General features: G+C 40.5%; 1 protein-coding gene across 4 annotated transcripts in view; it reads right to left on the bottom strand.

Annotated features, from left to right (window-relative positions):
• Positions 1-12,309, bottom strand: part of QRICH1 (glutamine rich 1) — a 42,269-nt gene that overhangs the window by 15,200 nt on the left and 14,760 nt on the right. For all 4 annotated transcript variants that reach the window (XM_061397567.1, XM_061397569.1, XM_061397568.1 and 1 more), the window contains one exon: positions 277-1,314. In XM_061397567.1, the coding sequence (XP_061253551.1) occupies positions 277-1,314 (1,038 nt within the window). The remainder of the gene's footprint in view (positions 1-276; positions 1,315-12,309) is intronic.

Here is a 12,309-nt window from a genome sequence, read left to right as displayed (position 1 = left end):
TTTACTTTTCCTAAAAAGAGATCACAAAAAAGCACTCTGAGCATTTACCCCCAAAGCAGTTTCTGGTCATTTACCTCCAGACACCAGGCTAGAATGCCTGCCTATTCCATACCCTCACCCCGTTCCCTCTCCCCAATCCTAATTAAAACACTAAATACTGTATTACTACTGCAAGGCCAACATCACTCTAGTAAACAAGCCAGAGGTTGCCAAGCAAGTTCGGTGTGGCACTGGGCCCCAGGGAGGCAGGCTGCCCTACAGGTAAGTCTCACTTACTGAACAAGTAACCTGGAGCTGCTGCTGCTGCTGCTGCTGAGGCGGCGGCGGCGTCTGTTCCTGGGGGGTCTGTTGCTGTGGCTGCTGCTGGGGGTCCCATATATGGACAGTCTGAGCTGTATTCTGGTATGTGCCTGCCACGGCCTGCACAGCCACTGGAATGTGGATGTTGCCATTCATGAACTGTGCTGGAAAGAGAGAGTTTGCAAGGGTCTGCACTACCTCTTCATGGGAGTTTTTCACTACAGATGTGGTGCCCACCATCTTCTCCTTGTCATCCTCCAGCTTCACAGCTGCCAGGGCTGTGGGTGAGCCACTGACGTGAACTGCGTTGTAGGCTTCCTGGGGAATGGCAATGTGGGTAATGCTCTGCTGCTGAGGGTCCCCCCGGGGCTGGGCAGAGTAAACAGGTATGGTCCAAGTTTCTCCTGTAGGGCTAGTAATGGTCCCAGTGGCACTGTACAGGTGGGCACTGTCTACCGTCAGTAAGTCGGGCCTCAAAGACACGTAACTCTGCTGCTGGCCCTGTGGAATGGCCAGTACAGTGGCCACTGGCTGCCCTGAGATGGCGTAGGACACAGTGATGGGCATGTCCACTTTGCGCTTCTTCACTGGCTGGAGGACACTGGCTGTGCCAACCCGCCGTTCCCCTTCCCGAGGTGAGCCCTGCTGAGACGGCGGTGGGGAAAGGGCACCCACAGTCTGGATTTGGATCTGCTGACCCCCAGCAAGAGACTGGCCAGCCACCAGCTGAGCCTGGATCTGCTGGTGCGGGATGTGCTCCTCCGGGATCTCTGGAGCCTGGATCTGCTGGGCCGCCTGCATGTGCTGCACCTGGATCTGGGCCGCCTGCAGCTGCGAAGGGCTGGGGCTCTGCAGAGATGGGGTCTGGATGGAGGGGGCTGCCGGCTGTGCTGCTTGGCCTTGGATCTGCACCTGGACGTGGATGGGCTGCTCAGCAGGCTGGTGAACGGTGAGTTGCGGGGAGAGCTGCTGAGCCGAGACCTGCTGCGGAGACTGCTGTACCTGTACCTGTACCTGCAGCAACAAGATGTGGCAGTGAGTGAACTGGACAACACAGAGAACCCAGTCCCGAAGGGCAGAGATCTCAGGCAGGAGCCCTGCGTACTGTGAGGAGGAGGGGCTGCCATACTCCAGCCTTCTGAGGAAGCCGTAATCTCTGAATATGCTGCGTTCAGAGCAACACACAGCCACCTGAGAGCACTCAAGACTAGCACACGAGAAATATCAAAACTCTTGCTCATTTCTTACCTTCTTTTTAAAAGTCAGCCCTTTTGTTTTCGCATACTCATATAGTAGTATAAGAATACAATGTATAAATATATACTTAGGTGTATATTCAAAAAATAGTTTATCCATGTGGTTAGTGATTGAAAGTGTGGGGACGTTGTTCTAAAGGGTCAGAAAGAGAAGTACATTCCACAGGCATTCAACTCCCAACTCAGGATCAAAACTACTCCCACCACAGACAAACCACAGTAGAGACAAAATACTTGAAATCCCTTTATGAGACATCTCCAATTTTGCTGCTGTAAGACAGGCACAGATTCTTTAGAGCGCTTATTTACGATACCTTTATTTTACAGGAGAAGCCACTCGATTCCTGATAATTTAATCTAACTAAGGTGACTATATCCCAGATAACACATTTCTGATGATAATGCAGTTCATGTCTTACTGCTGTACTTCAGCACACAGAATGGCATGAAAAGATGCTACACATGGTATGTAACTTTAAAACAGACCATATTTTTCCATCAGACATTTATCTAAATTATTCTGAATGCATGTAGGAATTAGGAAGGTAGAAAATAAGAAGGTAGATCAGTGATTGTATACATCACAAAAGATAACCAAAGATGATGCTGGGACAATTGGCTGTCCACATAAAAAGAATGAAGTTGGACTTTTTTCTCACATCATACACAGAAAATGGTAAAGGATCTGAACAATTCTCCCAAGATAAGAAAATGGCTGGCAAGCACATGAAAAGTTGTTCAACATCATTAACTGTCAGGGAAATGCAAAGCAAAAGAAGATACCATTTAAACCCACTAGGACAACTGTAATAAACAGATAACAGGGGTCTCCCTGGCGGTTCAGTGGTCAAGACTTTCAATGAGGTGGGCCTGGGTTCCATTCCTGGTCTAGGAACTAGGATCCCACATGCTGTGTGGCACAGTCAAAAAATAAAATTAAAAAAGAAAAAAAAAAGACCACAATTTTTTTAAGAATAAAAGATACTGTTAGCACGTATACAAAAAAAATTGGAATTTTCACACACTGCTGGTGGGAATGTAAAATTGGTATAGCTGCTTTGGAACAAAAGTCTGGCAGATCATAAAAAAGTTAAACATAGCATATGACAAAGATATGAAAAACAAACCGTATGACCCAGCAGTTGCATTCCTAGGTACATACTCAAGAGAAAGAAAAACTATACTCACAAAAAACTTGGACATAAATGTTAATAACAGCATTATTTATAGTAAGTGAAAAGTGGAAACAACCCAAATACCCATCAACTGATGAATAAAATAAAATGTAGTACTTCCATACAAAAGAATGTTGTCTAGTAAGAAAAAAATAAAACGCTGATAAAAAGCTACAACACAGATGAACCCTGAAAACATTATGCCAAATGAAGTTAATCGCAAAAGACTACATATTGTATAATTCCATTTATATGAGTGTCCAAAATAGGCAAATCTACAGAAATAAAGTAGATTAGTGCCTGTCCAGGAGATAGGGATTGGGGGAAATATGAAGTAACGGCTAAAGCCACAAGCTTTCTTTCTGGGATGATGGGAATGTTCTAAAATTGATGTGATAATGGTTGTACAACTCTGTGAATAGACTAAAAACTATGAAGTTGTACACTTTACATGGAAATGAATGAATTGATATGAGAATTATACATCAAGAAAGCCATGACTAATTAAAAAAAAAATCATAGGCAAGGAGGAAGTCACATAAAGAGCATAGACCTTGAGAGCTGTCTTGAAATGCTGCTGTACTTTCCTGGCTACAAGTCCCTGAAGCTTCTGTTTCCTGAGGAACAATAAAAAGGGCCTACCTGCTTACCTCCTCACAGAGTGGTCATGAGCATGAAATAATCTTTACTGACATATAGTAGGTGTTCAAAACGAGAAGGCAATGGCAACCCACTCCAGTACTCTTGCCTGGAAAATCCCATGGACGGAGGAGCCTGGTAGGCTGCAGTCCACGGGGTCGCTAAAAGTTGGGCACAACTGAGCAACTTAATTTTCAGTTTTCACTTTCATGCATTGGAGAAGGAAATGGCAACCCACTCCAGTGTTCTTGCCTAGAGAATCCCAGGGACAGAGGAGCCTAGTGGGCTGCCGTCTATGGGGTCGCACAGAGTCGGACATGACTGAAGTGACTTAGCAGCTTAGCAGCAGCAGCAGGTGTTCAAAAAGTTGGTTTGCTTCCTCATAAGCAGTACACCAGTGAGTCTCAAAATGTAGTTTCCAGGCCAACATCATCATCACCCATGCAACTTGTCAGAAATATAAACTTTTAGGTGGAACAATTAAAACAGAAACTCTAGGGAATGGGATCAGCAATCTGATGCATGCTCAAATTTGAGAATCAGTGCTTTACACCAAGGACATAAAGGAAAGTATGAAGCCAATTACTAAAGAAGAGCTGCTTTCAAGTTTTCTGGTCTCAGGACTCTTTTAAAAAAATGACTGAAGACGCCAAAGAGCTTTTCTATAGATAGCAATATTTACTACATTAGAAATTAAAACTAGGAAACTTAGAAAAATATTAATTCATTAAAAATTACCATATAAACCAATATAAATGTCAACATAAATCATAAATTCTTATGAAAAGTAACTTTATTTTCCAAAACAAAAAATCTATAATAAGAGTTGCATAAAATTTTACATCTTTGCAAACCTCTTTAATGGCTGACTTAATTGAAGACAGCTGAATTCTTTGTATTTGCTTTTGCAATCTGTTGTGCACACGTCACACATGGTCTCTGCAAAACCCCACTGTACACTCATGAGAGAACGAGAGTGAAAAAGGCATATAAACATCTTCATATTATAATAATAACAGCCTTAACTTTAAGGAATCACTCTTAACACTGTAAGAGCAATTAAAATTTCAGAGTGCTGGGAACTACCAGTCCCTGAACTACCCTTTAAGAATCACTGTTGTAGAGTTAAATACACAGTATGTTTTTTAACTATATTATTACTGGCTTAGAAACAAAAGTTCAAAATCTGGTTATTATCATTGAATTGTAGTTCATATTCTTAATGATTTTACTCTATCTCTTTACAATGACTTTTCCTAGAAAGCATTTATCAATATTCAATCTTCCAACACAAACAAGTTAGCAAAGTACTAAGGAATCAGAACTGAAGGCATTTACCCAAATGAGGCATTTACTCAAATCAGAATAAACAGGTAAAGATAATCTGATGCTACTTTATATCCTAAGTAGTTAGAATTTACAATTAAAAGAGTAAAAGTTAAAGCACTTTCTGACATTTCCTTACCAATGTCAACATACTGTACAGGGTATCAATTATATGTTTATAACCTTTACCCATTAAGAATCATGTCAATAAAAAATTAAATATTACTTGTAATACCTTTCATATCTTTATTTATATAAAAATATAACTTTTATCTGATTAGGTAATTACTACAGAGTCACTGCAAAATCACTGCAGAGGGCAAATGCAACTATGAAATTAAAAAACATTTGCTCCTTGGAAGAAAAGTTATGACCAACCTAGACAGCATATTAAAAAGCAGAGACATTACTTTAGCCAACAAAGGTCCATCTAGTCAAAGTTATGGTTTTTCCAGCAGTCATGTATGGAGGTGAGAGTAGAACTATAAAGAAAGCTGAAAGCCAAAGAATTGATCCTTTTGAACTGTGGTGCTGGAGAAGACTTTTGAGAGTCCCTTGGACTGCAAGGAGATCCAACCGGTCCATCCTCAAGGAAATCAGCCCTGAATATTCATTGGAAGGACCCATGCTGAAGCTGACACTCCAATACTTTGGCCACCTGATGCAAAGAACTGACTCATTTGAAAAGACCCTGATGCTGGAAAAGATTGAAGGCGGGAGGAGAAGGGGACGACAGAGGATGAGATGGTTGGATGGCATCACCGACTCAATGGACATGAGTTTGAATAAACTCTGGGAGTTGGCAACGAACAGGGAAGCCTGGAGTGCTGCAGTCTGTGGGGTCGCAAAGAGTCAGACACGACTGAGCGACTGAACTGAACAGAGTCACACTGAAAATCTGAAAAGTCAGTGAAGTAAAAAAAGTTTTTTAAATTTTACTTGAACTTATGAGGAAATGAAATTAAAACTGAAGGAATAGCTGAACTTTGAATATTTCTTCACACCAAGAAGCTCTGACAAGATTTCTCTTAAAAAGAAAAAAAAAAAAAAAAAGACAAAAATCTAAGACAGACATTCAGAGCTGATACTGTCTTTATTAACTACTTAATTTTCAAGGTAGGTAAACTGTCTCAGAAAACAAACTGACACACTGAAACCTTAACAAAAAATTAAAGAGAAAAAAAAGGCAGTTTGAAACTTAAGCTTAGATTTGAAATGATTCTAAAGAAACACAAAAAGAAAAAAGACCATCCCAAAGATACGCATGTACTAGGAAAGTGATATATTGATGGGGGAGAAGGACATTTCCGGAGAAGGTGAATTTGGTTTTATTGTTTTAAAAAGCACTATTTCTTACCTTCTATCAATCCCTCATAAATCACACTATATTTCAGTTCCCTTCACATCTGAATCCGTACTTCTCATTCAGCAACCCCCACCATCTTTCCCAGAGTTTTTCAATTGCTCTTCTTCCCCTCTGTTGATCAGAACAGATACACTTTATTATCCATCTGGGCTTTTGATGACATAGTATGTACAACGCTAATTACTTTCTTCTTGAGCATTCTGACTTCCTTTTCAACCTGGACAGACTGCATTCTAAGTCTTCTGTACAGACTTAAGATTTAGATTTCAATTCTGAGCTGGTTCTGTTTCTTTTATTCTCATGACTTTTTTAAAAATTTATTTTTTAATTGAAGGAATAATTGCTTTATAGAATTTCGTTGGTTTCTGCCAGACATCAACATCTCATGACTTCTTTCCTATATTTTTTTTTTGATTGAGTATATTAAGTTTTTCAGATATGTTTGAATGTGGTCTTCAGATTAGCAGCATCAGCACCAACCTGGAATTTGTTAGAAATGCACATTTTCTGGAAATGAAAAAACTGCTGGAGATAACTGCATTGCCAAATTCACATCAGCATTATTTACAATGGCCAAGACATGGAAACAATCTTAAGTGTCTGTCAATACAATGAATATTATTCAGCCATATAAAGGGGGGAAATGCTGTCATCTGTGACAACATGGATGAATGGTGAAGGCATTATGCTAAGTGAAATCAGAGAGAGAAAGACAAATACCACATGATCTCATTTATATATAAAAACCTAAAAAAAAAAAAACAACCCCAACCAAACTCAGAAAAACAGATCAGATTTGTGGCTACTGAGGCAGAGGCAAAGACAAGAGGAATTGGATGAAGATGGTCAAAAGGTACAAACTTCCTAGATAACTAAGTACTAGGGATTTATTTATTTAGTTGGCTATACCAAGTCTTAGTTGCAGCATGCAGGATTAGTTCCTGACCAGGGATGGAACCCAGGCACCCTGAGCTGGAAGTACGGAGTCTTCACTGCTGGACCACCAGAGAAGTTCTGTTCTAGGGATATAATGTACTACATGATAACTAGTTAACACTGCTGGATAGTGAACGTGAAAGTTAAGTGAAAGTTAAGAGAGTAAATCCTAAGTTCTCATTACAAAGGAAAAAATGTTTCTTTCTTACTCTGTATATGAGATGATGGATGTTAACTAAATTTATTGTGGTCACCATCTCATGATATATATAAATGAAATAATTGAGCTGTACACCTTAAACTTATACATTGCTGTATGTCAACTATATGTCAATAAAACTAGGGGGCAGGGGGATATAAATTCTCAGCAGTGACCCCAGACCAGCTGAATTTGTAGTGGGAGAAGGATGGCCATTTCTGTTTTAAGAAACCCTCCAGGTGATTCTAATGTACCCTGAAGTTTGATAACCAATAGTGTAAAAGTTTTATTGGACCTCACTAGCTTAGGTTCTTCGGAGCAGGCAATGGCACCCCACTCCAGTACTCTTGCCTGGAAAATCCCATGGACGGAGGAGCCTGGTAGGCTGGAGTCCATGAGGTCGCTAAGAGTTGGACAGGACTGAGTGACTTCACTTTCATGCACTGGAGAAGGAAATGGCAACCCACTCCAGTATTCTTGCCTGGAGAATCCCAGGGACGGGGGAGCCTGGTGGGTTGCCATCTATGGGGTCGCAGAGTCGGACACGACTGAAGCGACTTAGCAGCAGCAGCTTAGGTTCTTAACCTGTTTGCAGATGAATAATCTATTTCCTTTTCCTCAGTGTCATTCAGAACCTAAGTAATACAGAGCTCAACACAACATAAGGACTGAGTACTCCAACTAAAAAGCAATGAGAAAAACCAAGAAGTAATACATGTACTACCCCGCTTAGGAATCTTTTCTTCCAATCACTGACACTAAAAACAGTAATATTTTTTGTTCTGTTCTGTTTTTGGCTACTTTGAGTATAAAGCCAGTATTTTATGTAAGAATAAACCGGCTGAGTGTGCTGGGTCAATTCTGAAATTCCATCCCATAAACAATTTTAAAAGTTACTTTCTTATTTCCACAAAAAAAAAAGAATAAACAATTCTTCTCTCGTATTTCCCCAAAGCTGCATTTGTTACACATTTTTAGCAATCACTTAAAATGTGGTTAGTCCAAATTACATTGTGCTCACAAGTTCAAAACACAAAAAGATTTCAAAGATTTGTGCCAAAAAATGGTAAAATAATTTATCAACAATATACAACTTAATGCTGAAATAACATATTAGTTTAAATAAAATGTGATTTTATTTTTTTAAACGTGATTTTAAAAAGTCAATATCACCTCATTCTTCCCTCTTTTTCCATTTAAAATTTTTTTCTTGAAATATAGTTGATATACATCTTTCCCCTCTTGTATAAAACAGGCTACTAAAAATTTTGGAGAAGGAAATGGCAACCCACTCCAGTACTCCTGCCTGGAGAATCCCATGGACAAAGGAGCCTGGTAGGCTACAGTCCATGGGGTTGCAAAAGAGTCAGATACAACTGAGCAACTAACACTCACACTAAAAATTTTAGAATAACAAATGTGACTTACATTCAATTTCATCCTCTGAGTTTCACTGAGGAGGGACTGAGGAGAGGACAGTGCTCAGTGTGGCAGAAGAGATCCCACTAAGTGAGGAATCACAGCACCTGGGATCCAAATACACCTGTGCCTTTTAACAACTAGTCCGCAAATCCTTGGCTGAACTTTACTGTTCAAAAAAACGCTCTTCTGAAAGTGGTAAAAATCTTTATCCAAGTATCAAACATTTACCAAATTCTTAATATACAAATGAATAATCTACATATGGTGAGGGAAGAGATTTAAACATGGGTAAAAGGCTAACATGTCCACTGACAGACAAATGGACAAAGATGAGATATATATACATTTATATATATATAAATACACACACACACACCACTATTCCTCAGTCATTACAAAGAATGAAATAATGCCATGTGCAGCAACATGGATGGACCTAGAGATTACCATACTAAGTGAAGTAAGTCAGACAAATATCACATATATCACTTCTATGTGGAATCTAAAAATATGACACAAACTTATCTTCAAAACAGAAACAGACTCACAGATATAAAGAACAGACTTGTGGTTGCCAAGGGGGAGGAGGGGGGGAAGAGGCAAGTATTGGGACTTTGGAACTAGCAAGATGTAAAGTATTATATATAGGATGGATAAACAAGGGACTACTGGATAGCACAGGGAACTATATTCAATGTCCTGTGATAAACCATAGTGGAAAAGAAAAAAAAATATATATATGTATGTGTATGTGTAACTGTGTCACTCTGCTATATAACAAAAACTAACATATCATCATAAATCAACTATACTTCAATAACATTAAAAAAGAAAAGACTGGACATGAAGGGCCAGAAAAGGCAGCAATAAACGGCCCACCAATCTGAAGTGATGATCAGGATCTCAATCAGCTCACAAAATGCCAGTGAGAGAGTAGCTGATTTTAGTCCTATTTTTGGCTGCAGAATACACATTCTGACTTCTGCCTCCCCCAGGCAGAAGCTGGAATCACTCTTTCAACATCTCCCACAGCTAGAGTGCAGGCCTGTGACCAAGACTTCCCAATTTAGACACTGCATGAAATTTGGACTCAGAAAGGAGCAACATGAGGCAGCAGGAACCACAACCTCCTTTTCTGGTGAGAGCGGAGGACTGTGGCAGAAATGGAACAGGATGGCATAAATCCCAATGAGAGACCATGGTAGGACAAGGACCTGTGCCCAAGGGTGTGGCTGCACGTCTTTGGCAAAGCCAGCCAGCAATGTGACCTGAGTCCTTTCCTGGCCGTGCAGCCTCCAAAATCCATTCTCTGACCCTCCTATAAATTTCCTGAGCTAACTACTACCCTTTAGCCAATTCTTCTGAGTAAACTAGGAGGAGGGAGGTGGGGGACTAATTGCCTGATACTTGTAACTAAAAGTCAAAACTCAGATGGATACAGAAAATGTAACAAGTTGGAAACTTTAAAACAGTGTTCAGGGGAGGAGGGTTCAGGATGGGGAACACATGTATACCTGTGGCGGATTCATTTTGATATTTGGCAAAACTAATACAATTATGTAAAGTTTAAAAATAAAAAAAAATAATACAAAAATTAAAAAACAAACAAACAAACAAAAAAAACAGCGTTTACCTTAGGAGAGGAAGATGTGCAAAGCGGTACTAGAGATCTGAATTGCACCTGCAAAATTTTATGTCTTTAAAAAAAAAAGGCAAACTGCCAAAAACAGCACAAACACTTGTTATAAAGATTTGTCTGGATACTTTTCAAATGTCTGAAAAGCAACTAGGGCCCTAGGTAGGAATTGAACTAATGAGCAGAGCAGGAAGAAAAAACAACAGTAGCTATGATTTATTTATTGAAGGCTTACTATGTGCCAGGCGGTGTACTTAAGACGTAGCATTTTATGTAGTCCTTAAAATAACTACAATATAAATTATTTTATTCTTATGATATAGATAAGGAAATGGACTCAAAGAGGTTAAATCGCCTGCCTGTGACCACATATCTAAAGAATCAGAGGAGGATCAAACTCATCTTTGTCTAAGAGCCAAGCCTGGCTCGTAATTACCTTCTTCCTCACTCTCAGCAACTCTACACGGTGGTGAGAGGATACTGCTGCTAAGTCACTTCAGTCATGTCCAACTCTGTGCGACCCCATAGACAGTAGCCCACCAGGCTCCCCTGTCCCTGGGATTCTCCAAGCAAGAACACTGGAGTGGGTTGCCATTTCCTTCTCCAATGCATGAAAGTGAAAAGTGAAAGTGAAGTCGTTCAGTCCGACCCTCAGGGACCCCATGGACTGCAGCCTTCCAGGCTCCTCTGTCCATGGGATTTTCCAGACAAGAGTAATGGAGTGGGGTGCATTGCCTTCTCCTGGTGATGGGTTAGGGAGTGACTATACCAGCACAGAGAGAATGTGCAACAGCAAAAGAGGAAGAGGGACAGAAGTTGGGATGACAAATGAAGAAGAGCTGCACTTTGATCTATGAACCTTGAGATCTTTACTTTTAACAACAAAAGAGTTGAGTGCTGAGAAATCCCCTTCCTCAAAGCATCCTACATTGAGTAGGACCAGACTGAACCAGCCTTATCTGAAGCCTCAGTTCCTGCCCTGGAGAGAAATGTAGGGAAGAAACAACCAATTCTGTGGGTGCTAAGTAGAATCAGACTCCTAGAATTCACCAGTGGGTCTTCTCTCTGGCACACAGATTTAATTCCATGTGGACGCTTCAGGAAGTACCCAACTCAAGAGGGTTCTTGAACATGAAGTTTCAAATGAACCATTTTCACCTAGCTCAGGCAGACCTATCCACAACAGGAAACTTAAACCTTTCCTAGTATTGTACAAACTGTTAAGGTATTTACATGAGAGCGCTACCTTTTGCCTTCAGATAGTACCCCCGTCTTAAACAAACATATGCTACTTGATATAATGAGAAATAACAACTTTTGGTCTTTTCTCTGATTCCTCGTCAGAGCTCCTAAGACCTTTGTAATTTTCGAAGTGATAATATAAATGCTAGGACCATATTATGTTCTAATGAGGTGACTCTTGGTGGGTTCCTGGATGAGGGCTCATCACCTCAAAGACAAAGCTAAGACTAGAAACTTGATACTTTCAGCCCCACCCCCCTTTCTCTGGAAAGGGAAGAGGGGCTAGAAATTGAGTTACTAATCGATCATACCTACATGACGTAGCCTCCACAAAAATCCCCAAAGTAAGAGGTTTAGGGAGCTCCTGGGTTGGTGAATATATCCATGTGCCGAGAAGGTGGTACACCCCACCCCCATGATGAAAGAAGCACCTGTGTTCATAACCCTTCAGAACCTCACCCTATGTGTATCTTTATCTGGTTGTTCATCCATATCCTTTATCATTTCCTTAATTATATAATAAACTGGTAATGTGTTTCCCTGACTTCTGTGAGCTGTTCCAGCAAATCATCAAACCCAAGGAGGGATAGTAAGAACCGCAACTTATAGCCAGTTAGTCAGAAGTACAGCTGAGATAATCTGGGACTGGCAACTCTGAACTGGGGGTGGGGGTGGGGGGCAGTTGTGTCAAACTGACCCCTTAACTTGTGGGGATCTGACACCAACTCCAAGCAAATAGTGTCAGAACTGAACTGAATTATACACAAGCCAGCTGATATGGAGAACTGGTCATTGTGGAGGAAACCACACAC

This window comes from Bos javanicus, chromosome 22 (genome assembly GCF_032452875.1).
Source record: "Bos javanicus breed banteng chromosome 22, ARS-OSU_banteng_1.0, whole genome shotgun sequence".
Taxonomy (NCBI): domain Eukaryota; kingdom Metazoa; phylum Chordata; class Mammalia; order Artiodactyla; family Bovidae; genus Bos; species Bos javanicus.
Note: the sequence above shows the minus strand (reverse complement) of the source record. Positions and strands in the feature narration are given on the sequence as shown.